This window comes from Sebastes fasciatus, chromosome 20 (genome assembly GCF_043250625.1).
Source record: "Sebastes fasciatus isolate fSebFas1 chromosome 20, fSebFas1.pri, whole genome shotgun sequence".
Taxonomy (NCBI): Eukaryota; Metazoa; Chordata; class Actinopteri; order Perciformes; family Sebastidae; genus Sebastes; species Sebastes fasciatus.
Genome location: NC_133814.1, coordinates 24,361,693 through 24,380,227, shown reverse-complemented (window position 1 = coordinate 24,380,227; position 18,535 = coordinate 24,361,693). Strand labels below are relative to the sequence as shown.

Genomic DNA, 18,535 nt, shown 5'->3' with positions numbered 1-18,535 from the left:
CATGAAAGCACAAATTGTAATTTTTACACTGTACAGATTAAACAAAGAAGTTATAAAGTGTTAAAGTGTGAGTTTAGAGGTGCTTTGGACAGAGCCAGGCTAGCTGTTTCCCTCTGTTTACAGTCTTTGTGCTAAGCTAAGCTAACATCTCCTTGCTTTATTTCCCATTTTATTGTACAAACAGAAAACTTTTCATCTAACTCTCAGCAAAAAAGTGAATATAAGCATATTTCCCACAACTATTTTAAAGTGATCAAAGCACATATCAACTTGCCGCAACCAAACATCTCATATGAGGTCACTGAGGTCACGTTGTCTGGACTTCTTCACAGAATTTGGGGGGTTTTAGGGACCAGTGGGTGTTTTACTGGTTGGAGTGTTTTTAGACTCAGTATATTTAAATTTGACGAGACTAGGCCAGCAAAAAGGCTAATTAAGAAGTCAGCGTGGAGGCAGTGGGGAGAGGACCTTTAGAGGACGTTTCATGTTGGGAAATTAAAACAGAAACCGTTAACTGAATTGGAAAAAATGAGAAAAAAATCCAAATAATTAGACAACTTTCCAGCTTTTGTTTTGCTGTCTGTTGAATAATTAAAGGTTGTGTTGGGGGATTGGACTCCTGACATTGTTTCACTTGGCAAAATGGTCTTAACAATGATGTTGGTGCAAAAAAGGACAAACTGTGTGACAGCTCAGTCCTTTACCTGAACATTTAAATAACAAAAATGGCAATGAAGTATTAATTTTATGCTGAAAACAGAATGGATATATTGTATGATGTTGTAACATTTCCAAAAAATTTACTAATTAATGTTTATGTTGACATCCGTCAGAGGAAATGATGATACGATGGACAATTCTTGTTTCAAGTGCAATTAATATAGAAAGTAAATTAGAATTTAAAAGACGGCATTGCAAAAAAACAACAATGAGAGCTAAGTTTAATGTGATCACTGGCCTGTGGACGATGTCAGTTATTTATTTTTAATGTGCTGTGGTTTGTTTGTACGTGGTTCACTCCTGCACCTACGGGTGCAAGATCTCACAGCAGAAGAAATGCTTTTCAGACGCCTCAGGAACGCCCCCTGCTGGATATCTCAGCTATTACAATCAGTCAATCCCTGATCCTTTAACCTTTAATACCTCCGTTTCCCATGAGTCTGTGTTTCCCTTGAACACACATTTCCCCTCAGTAAGAGAATAAGACTGTGTGGGAACTGTATTTCCAGAGATTTTACTGTATAATAAAGGAATAGAGGAGTGAAGAAGGGAGACCAGACAAGCTCAAGCATGTTATTTTTTTTTTGTGTGTGTGATCCATGTGCACTGTTTATGTCGAGGGAGCAAATCCTCCTTCGACTCTTTCAATAAGAGCTTATAAATTGCAAAATAAGACATGAACATTTCTGAATGGGGAAAAAATTTTATTTATTAAAAAACAAAGTGGCATAATTGTGTATTGTATTGTTGTTTTTTTATTCATGAAATTAAAGCTTACACATGACAAATCTCTGTTTTGATGATTATTTAATGTAGGTAGAACTTTTTATCCCAAAAAGAAAAGCTGCATATAATTTAATAAAAAAAATTATCAAGAATTAATTTGTGCTGTAATATCATTTTTAATCAACTACACATTCAAGTGCAGTTATAATAAATTAATTGATACCACAGAAACCAGTAGTGATGTCGACAGTTTAATGTACTGTATAAATACAGTATGTACATGTTTCCAACCAGCTGGATATTCACTATAAATGACATAAAAATACAGTTTAATATCTTCTTTTAAATATGTATATGTTGGTTATTGCTTTTTTTTAAATAATAAATTACAAAAAATCAAATAGACGTCGCACCACTTTCTGATCGATGTTAGCAATGATCAAAGTATTTAGACAGATACTGTCTTAAAGTTTATCATTACCTCTTTTAAGTAGGTGATAATCATCTTCATACTCAGTTCTCAGTAATGTGAAAGTCACAGATACCAAGTTGGAGTACTTCATATGCATTACGTCAGTACTAGATAAGTAGTAAATATACTGTAGCTGTGTAATTTTGCATATTCCCAAACAAATGTGCAATAAATCAAATTACCACAAACCAATAGGACCCCTTGCGGCTGTTGCCCGCTTTTGCCAAACAGTTGTACTCATCATAGGAAGAGGACATGATTTGATTGAATGTTTTTACATTTAACACTCTAATGTAATAGGCCTCTTACTAACCTGATAGAGAAACGCAATTTTCATTTCAAAGTCTGCAGAGTGTGCGTCACACATTCACTCTTTTCTGCAGAAAACTGTGAAATCCTCAAAAATATAAACATGTTGATTAAAGTAATCTAAAATTTCTCTTTTAAATGCATTAGAAAATTGATCGTGATGAGAAAGTTCTTCACCGGTGCTGGATGGTCTGATGGGACGACCAGGTGCCGAGCGTTCCCATGAACCAGTCATGGGAGCACAGAAGGAACAAGAAGAGACCAGCAGCACCATCTCCACTCTGCACGTTAGTCAGAGCGGTTCATACATGCTGTCAAAATATCCACCACGGATACTTATCAATCTGTCTCTCTCTTGTGTCTGGTGTTGATTGTCAGTGTCGTCTCATCACCACACAGTTATGTTCTCAATGTTAGCAAAACCTGGATTGTCTCTGAGCTTCCAGTACGTCTCGTTAGTCAACCACACGTCCCGTCCACAGGAGTCTTTGGCTTTCCTGAAGAAGAAGAAGAAAATCATTATTTACAAACTTTGATGTCGCTACGATTCATGTATTTACACAGGAACATCGTGAGAAAACCTGACAACAGAACATTTGTACAGCTGTTGCTTTAAAACTATGGTATCACAAAGAAATCAACAATTTGGAGCAAAGAAGAAACTTGCTATTATATTATTAATATTATATTAAAATCTATTTTTCAAGAGTGACCTGGCCAAGACACAAAGAATACCAAGAGACAAATACAACTGTTACACAATACAAGTGAATGAGCACAATATCCAGTTGATATGCAATAAAAAAAACAGTTATTATGCATTTAACGGGTCAATTTTAAAACAATTTCAGTGAAACATTTAAGAGCAATCATATTGACCAAGAGTGCTATTTTCTCTATCCTTTAAAATGGACTTAAATTCCCCTGTACAGTAGCATCAGCTCTGATAATGTCAGGTCCTTCTGTACATTATTCCAGGAAGAAGGAGCAGCGTATTTAAAAGCTTTTTTGCCTAGCTCCGTTCTAATCTTGGGGACCAACATCTGTAGACTATTGTGAGAGCGCAGGCCATATTGATTTAGTTTTTTACACATGTATGTGAACGCCAAACTACTGTTTATTGATCGATGATTTTTTTTCAAGCATAAATGCAACATTGATATTTCCAGGGTCTAAATTGTGATAATTTGCAACTTCTCTTGGTCTTATATTATAGTAAATTCAACATTGTTGGGTGTTGGACTTTTGGTTGGACAAAACAAGACACTGCATGAAGTCACCTCGAGCTCTAGGATACTGTGATGGGCATTTTTCACTGTTTTTCTAATCATTTATAGACCAAACGATTAATAATCAATAACAGAAATTGCAGCCATAATTGTATATTTTGTTTGTACTCCATACCATGTCATCATGAAATACAATTTCAGCCCACAGAGTTAAAGCCCAGGCTCCGATTAACAACCTGACGTCATGATGTGACGTCATGATTGACAGCTGTAATTGACAGCTGTACGAGAGAGTAGATGTAACCTTTACTTTCCATAATCGTCTTTGTAATAGACGGTTATGGAACGTTAAAGTGTCAATTTGATCATGAATGTAGTTATTAACAGCTACTGTGGTGCTAACACAGCAGCTAGGTGGCTCACGCTAACAAGCTGCAGCCGTGCTCGGCTCGTGATTGGCTCGGGCGGGTGTGTGGGCGAGACCTCGATACCGCAGCTGCCATATCCGGGATATTTAGGCTTCACTTTTGTACAGTGGGAGGAAGTGAAGACGCATCGTCCATCTTTATATCCGGTCTGTGGTAGGAACTAAGATTATAACAGACATGAACTTACTTGAAAAAACGTGGAACATGTTCTTGCCCTCTTTTGGCGAGCTCTTTTCTCCGCTCCCTCTGAAACTCCTCTATGTCATCTTTCTTTCTGTCGGCTTCATCCATCTCTCCCTCCTCCAGCATCCTATTAAAAAGAGGAAGAATTTAAAGAGTAACGTAACACTAAATCCAGTAAATTACATGTACAGTCACTTTATCATAGCCTATGCATATTTCTTTGCACCAGCGTCTCCAGCTCAGCTCACCTCTGGTCTGGGCGCAGGCGGCTGTCTGAAGGAGGCAGGAGAGGCTCCAGGTCCGGGGTGAGTTCATTCAGCTCCATGGCGAAGTCGGAGAAGCCATAGTACAGCAGGTAATCCTTTGGCTGGGGATCTGTGGGGTGACAGAAGCCTCTCAGGTGAGCTGCTGCACAAACGTGACGCCTGGATTTAACGCTGATTAGCAGTTTTGGCAACGGGGAGCGCTTGATCATTTCACGTCATTTTAAAGCCTCGACCGACACATGAAAAAGCTCAAGGACAAACACGTCGGTGAACACGTCTTAAGACTCACTTGGCTTCCAGACACACTTCGGAGTTGGCAGAGTGTCGCAGAAGATGCCTTCATGCCACAGACCTCCGAACCGGTGAATGACGCTCCCACTCTGGTCCATCACCGTGCCCTGCACCTCATTCCTGTTCATGTCTGAACCCCAATAACGAGACTACAACAAAATAAACACGTGTTTGTTAAAACCCTGAGATATGCTGTGGAACCAAACACATAATAAAGAGGAAAGGGAAGTCGCTTCGTTCACCTTGACGAAGGTGATCTTGCAGGTGCAGACGTTGCTTTTGAGGTTGCGGATGGTGACCTCTCCGTAATGCTCCAGATAGCGTTGCTGACTGAGGACGTTGTGGATGCAGGTCACTACTTTGTTCCACTCATAGTGGTCTCCAAACCTGGACAAAAACAGAAAATTCAGCAATTTATCAAGCAAAAATGCCAAAATAAGTTTGTCAAATGTGAAAGATTGTTGTTTTTCTCTGTTTTATTCTATTGTAAACTGAATATTAGGGATGCATCTGTATCTGTTCAACCAACTTAATGATCTGTATCCGTTTCCACACTCAGAATGGGCGGGGCTTAAACCTGAAGTTATTTTAAGTGAGAGCTGCGAGCTGTTAATCCCTGTGGAAAGAGTGGCTGGCTGTGACGGTGGTGAGATTGTGTCTGTGTGAGTGGCTGGCCGATACAGCTAGTACCCAAAGAGGATTTTCCTTCATCACGAGTACGGACATTGACACATTTTAGTATTCGGCTAAATCCTACTAATTATCTTTGGGTTTTGGACTGTTTGTTGGACAAAATGAGCAATCTGAAGACGTCACATTGACTTTTTGGAAATTACGACGGACATTTTTCATAATTTTCTGATATTTTTAGGGCAAAAAAGCAATAGACAAACAAATCCACAATGAAAATGATCATTAGTTGGACGCCCGGTAACCTAATGCTGTGTTCACACTACAAGCTACAAGTCACAAGTCATTATCAACTGATGCCTGACACTTGTTGCTGCATGACGGGCATAACGCTTTGTGCTGGTATAAACATTCAGCGCTCCAATGACACGGTGAAGCGTCAACCAATCATGTTTTTTTTCACCCTGTTCCATACAATGCCAGTTCCCAGTGCTTTTTAACGACATATCTGCGTCAACCAGTGCTTGAGCAACACTTCAACGGTGACTCAGCGATAATGTAGTTGGCCACGCTTGGCCGTTTTGTTGCTTTTGTCACTTGTAGTATGAACATAGCATAATGGTAATGGTTTTATGGTAATACCATAAAATGTCCCTTGTTACATTCAAGCCAGGGTCATTTGTTGCATGTCATACCCCTCTTTTTCTCTCTCTCCCCCGTGTTTTCTGTCTCTCTATACTGTCAATTGTTAAATAAAGGCAAAAATTTCAACAAAAATCAAAGATAATCATAGATTCAAGGCAGAATTCAGTTAATTCTTCTAATATTAACACACATTTGGGGGAATTTACTTCTACGTATTTCAGTATAAAAATGAAAGCCTTCATTGTGCATCAGTTATTACATCACATCATTATGTATACACGGTTAAATGTTGTGAGTCTGGAAGCCAACATGAGCAAAATATAGACGTTGTGATGTTTTAAGGTTTGTCCTGTATTATTTTAAAACAATAATATTCATGAAAAAGTCTCAATGATCTGATTTAACCTTCATCTCTTCACATAAAGTATGACGTTCACTCACATGTAACGGCTAGTGTGTTGTGACTGTTTACCTTGGAAGAGTGACGTTCACCATTCCTGTTGGCACAATCTCCAGCGACTTCCCCCAGAATTTATTTTTCCATCGCTGGTCTGTTCAGGAATATAAATAAATAAGTCAGCTGATCAGCTTCTCAAAATGCATTTCCAAAGGACCAAAATATATGTAACACCACTAACTAAAGAACACGATTAAAGAAGAGTCTCACCTTGCCAAAAGGAGAAGTTGTCTGAGTGTGCATGGCAGGCAGAGATGGGGGGATGATGGCAGACCTGATAGAAAACAAGAACCTCAGCTTTCAGATCTTCTGTCTCATTCAGTCAGAATTATAAAACAGATACTTCCAGTCTTTATGAGCGTGGAAGAAGAAGTGCTGAAGAGACTGAAAGCTGCTTTGAGATGTATTCTATAATGCATCTTCAATCTGCTGCAAACATGAAAGAAACGCACAGTAATAAGTGAATAAATATCAACGTGCCGACCAGAAATCAGATGTTTCCTGAGGAGCTGCATCGCTAAGATACTGCTCAAGAGATTAATTGCTTTGTCGAGGACTGGGATTTAATTACATTTCACTTAATTGCTATCACTTCAAAATAACATTCATTTTGATAACTCGATCAGTTGCCGTGATTTCATTAAAACAATAAATCACTGAGTGTTGACTCGTGCAGCTCTGTGTGGCCGAGCTGCTCAATTACACAAATGGGTGAGCCATCTTAATTCACCAGGAGGGGATTATGGGGGGCTAAATCCCTCATTGTCTTTCCCCAGTCTTATCTCTGGTCCCCTGCAGGAGCCACTCAGAGCTCTTGGAGATATCCCTGAATAAAGTATCGTGTAATAAATGTGGTGTTTGTGAGCTACCTGCTCACTGATGAGACGGAAGCCGCGGTCCTCTCTGACACACTCGTAGGTCTCCCCCAGCACCGGGTTAAAGGGCTTGTAGCGGCTCCTGAAGGTCGCCGTGGAGTAACCAGAGATAGCGAAGGCAGCAATGTAAACCTGTAAGAGATAAAATGACATGGAGCATTTTGTCTAATCTTTATTTCATCGTTAATAGATTGGTGTGTGGAAAACAAAAGGGACTCTAGCTGTTCCTAATCTATTTTTCTATGCCCACTTTGCTTCCATTGGAAGATGTTGTCGCTCAGTTTGCTCCACCCAGGTCCAGCATTTTTAAATATTATTTAAGTCCACAAATCAATGGGTGACGTCACGGTGACTATGTCTACTTCTATATATGAAGAACACAATCTAAGCAGGTGCAGATTTATAAGGGTATTACCATGTTACTGTCTGACTAGTCTTACCATCCTCTGGTAGGGGTCCTGTGTGTTGTTGGCCGTATCCAGCAGCTCGCTGTACTCCAGCTCTTCACACAGCCTCTGCAGCAGGTTGACGGGCTCATTGAGAGGAGCAGGCATGGACACTCGAGCCAAGTCTTTACCTGAGAGAAAAAAACACAGCAGATAAGAAAAACTGCTATGTGTCAGAAAATAATGTGCATGTAACTGCAGAGTGGTGTGACTTGCCTATGTTATTGTAGAGGATAGCCATGAGGCCCACGTGGCTGTTGTCAGGACAGTGAGCCGGCAGTGTGGTTCGCCGGCCGTTGCTCTTGGGAACAACGCTGTCAGGAGTTCTGGAGATGCTAGCACGGTACTTCCGGGTGGCTGATGCTGTAATGTTGGAGAAAGGAAATTAAAATGACATATTTCACTGACATTTTGTGCCTCTATGTCTATTGCATAGTTGAAGTTACTCCTGTGCATGTACCCACCATGTCCTTCCTCTGGCTCAGAGTTGCTGGTGCTCCCATCACTGAGTCCTGACTCATCAGACAACTCAGAAGAACTACCACAAAGGATGTCATCGCTGGCGTCAAAATACTCCGCCGCCGAATCTGCTGCTGAGGAAGGCCCTCGGGACGGATGCCTCCCTGCTGCAGGCTGTCGACGGAGGAAGAGGGAAGAGGAACAAGGGAAAAAACAGTCATTAAAACCCACAAGGGAATAATGAGCCAGAGGATCCAGACAACAGGTGCAGCATGAAGCTTACCTCAGCTAATGTGTTCGACTGGTGGATGTTGTTAGTCTCCCAGACTTCCTGCAGCTTCTGCCTCTCCTGGGACAGAGTTTCATGCACTGTCTTCAGAGAAGTTAACACTGAGGAAGAATCAGAAGTTTCAGGATGCATATTCATTTCAAATTTATCTGGATGTTTATAATATTTCCCCTCTTGCATAATCATCTCTGTGGACTCTCTGATCTTGAGCTACAATACTACCTTGTATGAACCTGAGTGTATACATGCATGTGTCTGTTTTCCTGACCTCGTAGCGACATGGCGCAGATGTCCTGCTGGATTTTCTTGCCCTCGGGCGATGTGGCAGTAGGAGGGGACAGCTGGGAGTAGACGTAGTCGGGGATAGAGGGGACGGATGCTCCGTGAGCCGAGCTGCCCAGGTGACTGGAGGACAGCTAGGAACAGAGGAAGATGGAAGATGATTTAACTTGTTATCTACCAATTTGCGTGTATTAACTTCCTGGAGTCTTCTTGTTCAGCTGAGAAATACTCCAGAATATAAACCCCCCATAAAACCGAGAGTGGTGTCAATTTTCTCATCTAATTCTCAACAATAAATGAGCATATTTCCCAAAATGTTAAAACTCTTGCTTTAATGCAAAGCATTTTTTGTCAATTTATCAATTTTGTGTTGACAGGAAATTATACCAAACGTGCACTGACTTCAATTTCACATTAAAAATATGATTTGTGAAACCCAGGTGTAATTAATTCATGTGTACAATTAAAATGCGTCGAGGCCTGTTGGATCCCCGGTACAGTTTTAATCATTTTAGTGTTATTGTGTGATGATTGTCTTGGTAAAAATCTGTTAAATTGAACTGACCAAGATGGAACGGAGTGATAATTAATGTTAATTAGTTACACCTGTGCTTTCCAAAAACCAGTGCTGTACTGTAAAGATACATCACTGTGATAGTAGTCATCTAATCAGGGACTTCTTTACACTTAGGAAACCTGGACCCCTAGTACCACAGCCCTGCAGGTTGTCTGTTTCTTTGGTAAGAAAGAAACCGTCAGAGCTGCAATACTCCAACTAGCTGGCAGGACAGACAACCAACAGCACTCTGGTCATTGCTATGCTCTGTTCACAAGATACTCTAGTATATAAAATGTGTTTATGTCTACTACGAATACACCACGCTGGAGCACACAGAGACACATTAATCAGTGTAGTTAAAACAAAACATATTTAACATTTAAAGTTACTACGAGGAACTTTCATTTAGTGTTGATTTTGTCGGTCCCTGTGGACAAAAGCGGTAATGTTTCCGAGCACCGGAGTCCTTTTAGAAGAGCTCTCATTTTACTGCAGCACGGTCTCACGGTACGTGTCCACAGGGGAGTTTTTTATCGCGAGGGATCGCTTGACTAGACACAACACACTCGGCACCTGACTGGACGAACGTTTTCCCTCTTCTGCAAGAAATAAGCCATCCATTTTATTTTGGATCGACAACGTTTAGTTTTAAAGTTGTTCGGGAGTTTCCAGAGGCAGTGAGTCGCTTCGGACGCCCCTGATTTGCATAAAGTAGTCTAGACCTCAACTTTATGCAAATGAGGAGCGGCCAATATGACGCCCCGTCTCTCGAATCGCGCCGTCACGCTACCAGAATGCATTGCACCGTTCATAACCAGTTAAAAGTTCCTTGTAGTAACTTTAATATGAAAGAAACACGTTCTTTCATATCATTATTTACACAGTTAAAACTCATTTTCAGGAAGCAACAGTGTGTTAATGGAGAACATTGAATAGTTTTCATGAATCAAGTCTCTGCCTTTTAGTAACTCACCGATTTAGTAATCCCACGAATAGGCTTTGGATTAGAAAATGTTACAGGAGGGATGGGATGTCAAATACTTGAACCCAGAATGTTCTTATAGAAAATTACCATTTATAAGACTTCATTTAGGATTTAATTTATTTCAAATTAAAACACTGGTATTGACTGATGTTGAATATTTTGTAATATGTTACGGTCTAAACACTAACAGAGAGTAAGTTACGGACCATTCTTACCATTCCCAGCGCCTCCACTCTGGATAGCGTGCGAGAGTGGCCCCACATCTTCGCTGACCTCGGCTTCTTCGGCTTCTCAGGCTTCTCAAGTGACAGATTCTGGATCAGAATATCATCATTAATAATAAGTATATTTTCATGTGGTTCTGCTGCCCAGAGAGGAGCTGCTCCAGACTGAACAGCCGTCTCTACCTGTATGCTGATGATGCGCTTCAGGTCTCCGTTAGTGACAGTCTGGCCCGCCTCCAGCAGCTGCAGCTTCTGGATTAGGCGGTTCAGCTCCGAAAGGTCCAAATGGCAACGGTTCAGCTCTGGAAGAAAACACATATATGTATTTAGAGTTTCTGTGTAATAAATCAGATAAGATTTGTGTGGTCATGATCACATTTTACGGTGAAAAAGGAAGTACGTAACGAAGTAAAATGTGTACGTGAACACGTGACAAACGTCACTAACGTAACTTAAAAATAACTCAACCACTCTTTGGGACACTAACACCGGTCTCCTGGTTGAAAGTCCTGTGTTTGTTGGACCCATCCACCTCCACTCCCGCACAGTCTTTCTCCCTTTTTATTCTACGTCACTAGCTCTGAGCGTAGCATATTTACACAGATGCGTTTATATTGCAGTCAGTACAGACTACATGGTGTACACATGAGATGCCAAGAGCAACAAAGGCGTTGTTATTGCGAAATGGTTTGGTGAGAGTTGGCTGATAATATAAGACACATACCTTGAACACAGGTGTCCTGGTTGTGACTTTGCTGCAGCCATGCCGACACTTTGCTGTTCACAGCGATGTTAGCGGAGGGCAGCACTCCTGCTGGAGCTCCAGCTGAGCCTGAAGAGCTCTGGTAACGTAAATATAGAGAGAAGTTAATCTGAGTTGTGAAGATTGTTGAGTTACGTTTGATTGTATTGCTCATTTAATAGTCACCAAATCTCCATTTCTCTGAGGTTGTCCGGCCGCGGTGCCAGGGAACAAAGTGTGGAGGAAGCCGCTGTGAGCCGCCTCATTCTTCTTGTACACGCGGTGAGCTTGTAGCTTGGTCACCCAAATGTAGAAGAGTTCATGACTCTTTGCCTAGGAGAGACAAGAAAGGTTATATATATATGACTTTATAATGTGAATGAACACTATTTGTTTGTTTGAAAGATTTACCTTCATGTGATAGAGAATGTCCCCTGCGTCCAGGTCAATCCGATTTGACTTCTTGTTTATGGACATGACTGCGAGGCCAACATCTAAACAGCCCTGGACTCGTCCTCTGGAAACCTTCAGTGGAAAAACGGTACGTTTTAAGTGTTTTAAAATCTAGAAGGTGAGAAATCCTGTTATAATGTTTTAACTTACGTCTTGTTGACTTTTGGAGTAACGCAGGTTCCCTACTTCCAACACAAAGTATCGCTGGAAAAGAAATCAAACATCAAGTTTTTAAAAACTTTATTCATAAAGTCAACATGTTGACACACAAGATGACGGACGGATCTCTCACCTTGTGCCAACCTTTCAGCGGCCACTTCCTCCTCTTGAGCAGATATCCTTCACAGATACCCGGAGTGGTCATATCGGGAGGATTGTCACCTCCTGCGTTGATTTCTCCCTGAAGGTCGTCGATCACTTCCCAGTCTTTGATAATCTATGGACAGCATTAATGGGAACAAAAACAACAGTAAACCCAACAGTGAAGTCCCATTTTTTTCTCCATTATACATACTATGATGACAAAAACCTTGAAATATTCTGGTGTTAATGCCGTGGTAGACGAGTGGTTATAATGCATGCCATATAACCGCAACGTCCCGGGTTTAATTCCGGCCTTGGGACCTTCGTTGCATGTCACACCCCTCTCAATTCAATTCAGTATGCTTTAGTTCCACTAATCTCAGTGTTTTCAGGTAAAATAACGACTATAATTCATAATGAAAACAGAACAATCTAAAACAAAAGTCAGACGTTGTTCTGAGGAAATCTTAACTGACACAAAGCAAAGACTTCCCTCATTAAGAAGAACAACAATGTACATACATAATACCCATAATCCCCTTTGTTCAGGTGAACTGTGACATACCTGTCTGGAGGATGACAGAGTGCTGCTGCTCCGAGAGTGGGACGGCTTCCACGTTGGCGAGGACTTCTCCAGGCCGCTCGCCAGCGAGTGGCTGCGGTTGAGTGAAGCTGAATCCATCTCAGAGACCTCAGACCCCCCTCCCCGCTGTGATCGGCTGCTTGTTGAGAGATTAGATTATTAATATTAATATCCCGTCTCCAGTCTGTATTACACACATCAGAGTAGCTTTCAAAGATGGAAAGAGAAATGTTAAGATTTCTGAGGTAAAGCAGCAGGATTATCTCATAATTACATTTAAAATTATGCATTTATTCATTTCAATTTACTAAAAATAAATACTTTTATTAACATACATTTATTAATAATTATAATGTCTTTATGTAGAGCTGGATAATGACCCTTGAGGACGAGCAAGAAACCAAATTGAAAGTGTTAAACAGGCTCAACAGAGCAGGAGACGAGATGGACTCGGTTTAATCCAGTTACCTAACAGAGCTACCCGGATACACGTCGTCCATCCTGGATCCTCATCTAGATCACTCTGGATCTTAAAGTCACTTCACCCAACAGAAAACTAAATACACTTCACGAATTCAGACAATTGATGTGAAGAATATTTGACATTTTAAACGGTATATTTCAAAATGAATACAGCTTAATTGAAGATTGTTTCCAGATTATTATACATAAGCAACTGAAGCTTTAACGTCTCTGTTATAAAAGTAACACACAGAGAGAAAATGAGTTTCAGTTGCCGTGATGTTCCTTTATAATACACTAGAGGTAAAAACAGGAACATGAAATGTGGAGTCATTCTTGTGGTTAACGTGTCACAGAATAATCTGTTAATCTTGAGTTTTTGAACATGGGTGGGGCGGTTAAAATAACACAGGAACACCCAATAACATGCTCCAATCTAACACAATAACCTGCAGTACACATACTGTGTTTTTGATGGTTATAATGGACATCTTTGAGAACATATTATTTACATGCAACATATTGGTCTTTCAGTTATTTTGATTCCTGGAGGCCAAAGAGAAATAGTTCAACATTGTTGAAAGGACAATTTGGAAATATTTGAGATGTCATTATCATTCTTTTTCCTGTTATAATGTTGATAAATTCAGTGGTTTAAGCTCTTATAGGCTCTCATATATATATATATATATATATATATATATATATATATATACGTGTGTGTGTGTGTGTGTGTGTGTGTGTGTGTGTGTGTGTACTGTACATATATATTAGGGTTGTCAATCGATATATAATATTTAATTGCGATTAGTCGCACGATTTTCCATAGTTAATTGTGATTAATCACACATTTTTTATCTATTCAAAATGTACCTTAAAGGGAGATTTGTCAAGTATTTAATACTCTTATCAAAATGGGAGTGGACAAATATACTGCTTTTGCAAATGTATGCATTTTTTATTTATTTTATTTATTTTATTTATTTTATTTATTTTATTTATTTTATTTATTTTATTTATTTTATTTATTTTATATTTATTATTGGAAATGAATTATCAACACAAAACAATGACAAATATTGTCCAGAAACCCTCACAGGTACTGCATTTAGCATAAAACAATATGCTATATTCTCTCTATTATACATATACTATATATATATATATTCGTTTTTCATGTGTTTATTTGTTTTTATTGGATTGTTTTCTACTGATTGGTTAGTTTTTCTGCTTATTTTGTGCTATTTGTTGTCATTTATTATGTGTTGTATTTTTCTAAATAATGTTAGCTTAGTTTTTCCTTTTTTGTTATTGTTTGTTTTTCTCCTCATGTTGAGGGGAGGTTCGTAGTAGAAGCCTGTAGCTTCTTGACCTCCTGTCACATTTCTTATTTTTTCATTATCTGGATTTTATGAAGTCTTCTGTATGTCCAAATAAAATTAAAATTAAAATACTGCAAGGTTTTGCACAAGCTGGTGTAACAGCTACTGAACAGTATGTGACTCCACGGCCAACACCGCCTGCGAGGAGAGGATTACTAACCTCTGCTTAATTGGTTTTTCAGGAGATGTTTTTAGCCTCTGGGACTTTGAGGAACACGAGGCAGAGAGCACCGACGCAACAGGACAAGTGGAAAGGAAACTGACCACAATCACAGTTATAGAAATGTAACCTTGTCCGTTGGATTGTTATCAAAACACCTTTAAAGTACCCGTTTAGGTGAATCTCAAATGATAATAGCTAGGGCTGTCCCCTCTTGGTCGATTAATCTGTTGTTGATTAAGATTTCTTTAGTCGATTAGTTGTTTTTTTATGCTTTTTCATACTGAATGACTTATTTCTAAGAAACTCACGAGCACATCTCTGGTAAACACCAGATTTAAAGAGGTGCTTTTGTGTGATTCTTTGTGGAGAAAATCAGTTTTACATCTCTGTCGATTAAATCAATTAATCAATTAGTCGACAAAATCATGAGTGTTAGTCGACAGAGTTTCTTTGCTCGAGGACGGCCTTAATAATAACAATATTCACTTTTAAAAAACAAGTTTACGGACATAAAAACAGAAAATATGCATTGCAATTCAAGTAGTTAGATGTCAAAGGTTTCTTTTTAAAAATGAAAACCTGATGCCTCCATAAAAGCTTGTTTGTGAGACAGTGACCAAGTTTGTCTGCATGCAGAAACTTTAATTTGCAGCATTTTCGGTGTGCATTTAACTTGCTTTTAGTTTGTTATTCACAAGAGGAAAGTTCAGACAGTCTGTATTTGTAACAACAGAAAATAATCACTGTGATGACTTTAGCACAGTGAGAATAGAATATAGGCCATCATCTCAATGGATCCAACATGGATGGGGCGTTACGTCCAAACTGACGTCCCTCTGAAACTGTGCAGAAGCAGCCCGGTCTGCTGTTATGTAAAAGGGCAGGAGAGGATGAGAAACTGACCTCAGTGAAGACAGCATGTGGTGGAAACAGGATGAAAGGATTTGCAGGTTTCTGAGCTCACTTACTCAGGAAGCAACACAAAGAGTATTCTACAAACTTTGTTTTGATCTCATTTGATGGCGACAAATGTTATGTCACAGTTTCCACATCTATTATTTGAAGTATAATTATCATAGTTAGATGCAGTTGAGGTCGTGCACTTTTAGGAAATGTAGATCAATCCCACTCCAAATAATTTGAACTTTTAAGATGCAATAAAGCATTTAAAGGTCTGTTCAAAAAACAATCAAAATAGACAATTCTTTGGTCAGAATTTTACGTTTCCTCATGTTTGACTAGAAGAAAGCAGATATGAGCTCATTATAAGGAAACGGGAGCCAACAGAACAAGTCGACCGAGGTGATGGATGCATTTTTGGCAACAGCCATCAAACTGCATTGTGCCAGTGGATGGGGTTAAGATGCAGAGATTATGACAGCTATAATCTCACTTTTGTTTTGGAATAAAAGCTGCAGCCAATAAAAGATCAGTTGAGGACAAAATATTTATGAATGAGTGTGGAAATTTCTCAACCTTACTCCATTTGCAGTACAGACATTTTAAAGAGTCTAAGTGAGGATTAAATCACACTACAAGGACTCAAAAAATCAGAGGTGAGAAAATAATTTATGTCTATTTAGAGGGAAGATTATTGTCTTCCTACAGCTGTAAAAGTGTGTGATTGTTAAAGGAGATAGGAGAGGATGTCTGCTACACTTTGACAGAGTATTCACTGACAAAGCACAATCAGGAAGCAGCTACACTGATGTGTTTTAGTGAAAATGTTCAGTCTGATTTCACAGGTCTTGTAGGGCCCATGTGGACTATTCAGGACTCCACAAGCTCTTATCTAAAGCCCATTAAGATGACACTGTCCCAGCACAAATTCTATTTTAACAACATGAACATGATGCATTCAAAACAGAGATTATCGTAGGTCATGTCACATATAATATCTAATATTCTGCTGGGTTGGTTCGGTAATTTGCATCAGAATTGAACCCAAACTGTCTGGCACAGTACTGACAATCAGGAAGCAGCTACACTGATGTGTTTTAGTGAAAATGTTCAGTCTGCTTTCCCACATTTCACAGGTTCTTTAGGGCCTATATGTGAACTACTCAGGGCTACACAAGCTCTTATCTAAAGCCCATTAAGATGTCACTCCCAGAACAAGTTTGGACTATTTCAACCAAACATTTTATTCTATTTTAACAACATGAACATGATGCATTCACAAAATATATTATTGTAGGCCATATATCATATAATATCTAATATTCTGCTGGTTTGGTTCGGTAATTTGCATCAGAATTGAACCCAAATTTTGTGCTTTCTGAATGAGCTAATGTTTAGGAAAGAAGTCTTACCTGAAATCCACTCCCTACTCTCATCATCTGTTGAGATCCTCTGCGCCTGATAAACTCCAACAAATGTCTCATTTGGTGTTAAAGAAACTAGAGGAGAAAATCACCTGTTTTTTCCTCTGAAAAGAGACATGTTCCATCCACAGATAATCACCAACTCTGATCACATAATCTCACCGGCCGTGGCCTCTCTGCCGGTGGGTGACACGAGCTCTCTGGCTCCAAATCCAAGGAGGCAGGCGCAATGTGTCCTGGACATTATCCGCATTAGCTGGAATTACGCAGCGTCTACAGGGATGTAGAGGAGGGTCAATCTAGCCACTATACACACCTAGTTCACTCTGTTTTAAAGCAAAGGGTGGCATCTTAAATAAGGCCTTATTATCAAGAGGGGACTTTTAAAATGTGGTATTATAAAGGGAAAGTGTGGGATTATATCTGTGCGTAAAACATAAATATTTGTTGATATTGGTTCTTATTTATCAGTCAGTAGTAGTTTGTAAAGGTGTAAAACATGTCTGCAGCTCCTGTCATTTTATGATACATATCAAAATAAAAGTAAATTATTTTAATTTATTTAATATGTCAATATAGTGACATCATGCACCTTTACTGCTGAAAAGTCAAAACTAAAATAAAATAAAAACTAATTGACTTTTGTTTGCTCAAATTAAATTTTCTTTTCAGGGTCATAATTTTTCTAAAGAATATAATTAATGTGCTGTAAAAAGTGGTCAAAATGTCCCATTGTGTGGTCTGAAATGATGCACAAATCTCATCTTAAATAAGGCCTTATTATCATACTAGAGGGGACTTTTAAAATGTGGTATTTTAAAGGGAAAGTGTGCGTAAAACATAAATATTTGTTGATATGGGTTATTATTTATCAGTCATTCAGTGCAGGTCATAATTTACCCTTTATTTACCACCATACCAATAGTTTATAAAGGACGCCACATGTCTGCAGCTCCTATCATTTTGTGATAAATATCAAAATAAAAGTTATCTGTCAATATAGTGACACCATGCACCTTTACACCTGAATCAAAATGTGTTTTAAGACAGATTTGACCCTCTTTTGCAGAACAAACACTCTGAAAACAAACTAAATAAGTGAAATAGAAAAGTCAAAACTAAAATAAAATAAAAAATAATTGAAAATTCAAAACTATTATAAGCTTGGTATGGACTACACAAACTGATATATGGCGTTATATTTGTATTTTATTTGAGAACAAAATAGACTTTTGTTTGTTCAATTAAAATTTTCTTTTCATGGTCATATTTCTTCTACAAAATATAATTAATGTGCTGTAAAAAGTGGTCAAAATGTCCCAATGCGCGGTCTGGAATGATGCACAAATCTCTTAAATAAGACCTTATTATCATACTAGAAGGAATTTATAAAATATGTTATTTTAAGGGGAAAGTGCGGGATTATATGTGTGTGGAAACTATACTAAATATTTGTTGATATTGGCTCTTATTTACCATCATACCAATAGTTTGTAATGGTGCCACATGTCAAAAATCGCAAAATAAAAGCATATGCAATTGTTTTAATTTATTTAATCTGTCTATATAGTGACACCGAGCATCTTTACTCTTGAATCAAAATGTGTTTGACATCCCCCTCTTTTGCAGAGCAGTGTGGTGTTGAAGC

The 18,535-nt window shown here is 38.9% G+C and overlaps 1 protein-coding gene across 8 annotated transcripts; it reads right to left on the bottom strand.

Annotated features, from left to right (window-relative positions):
* Window positions 1-2,146: 2,146 nt before the first annotated feature.
* Window positions 2,147-17,083, bottom strand: osbpl7 (oxysterol binding protein-like 7). Of its 8 annotated transcripts, none has more exons than XM_074619615.1 (23): window positions 16,980-17,058; window positions 12,539-12,692; window positions 11,963-12,106; window positions 11,821-11,874; window positions 11,629-11,742; window positions 11,404-11,550; window positions 11,200-11,317; window positions 10,659-10,777; window positions 10,458-10,565; window positions 10,240-10,263; window positions 8,694-8,841; window positions 8,420-8,526; window positions 8,142-8,310; window positions 7,894-8,040; window positions 7,672-7,808; window positions 7,226-7,363; window positions 6,567-6,630; window positions 6,372-6,450; window positions 4,867-5,011; window positions 4,623-4,773; window positions 4,316-4,442; window positions 4,072-4,194; window positions 2,147-2,724 (listed from the first exon to the last, which is right to left on the bottom strand). In XM_074619615.1, exons 1-23 carry the CDS (start codon window positions 17,003-17,005, stop codon window positions 2,616-2,618), a joined length of 2,652 nt encoding a protein of 883 aa, XP_074475716.1. In that variant the 5' UTR covers window positions 17,006-17,058; the 3' UTR covers window positions 2,147-2,615. The 8 variants fall into 8 exon arrangements, with proteins under 8 accessions (XP_074475716.1, XP_074475717.1, XP_074475715.1 ...); XM_074619616.1 differs by having other exon boundaries at window positions 10,467-10,565; XM_074619614.1 differs by having other exon boundaries at window positions 10,458-10,777; window positions 12,539-12,695; window positions 16,876-17,083.
* Window positions 17,084-18,535: the final 1,452 nt, after the last annotated feature.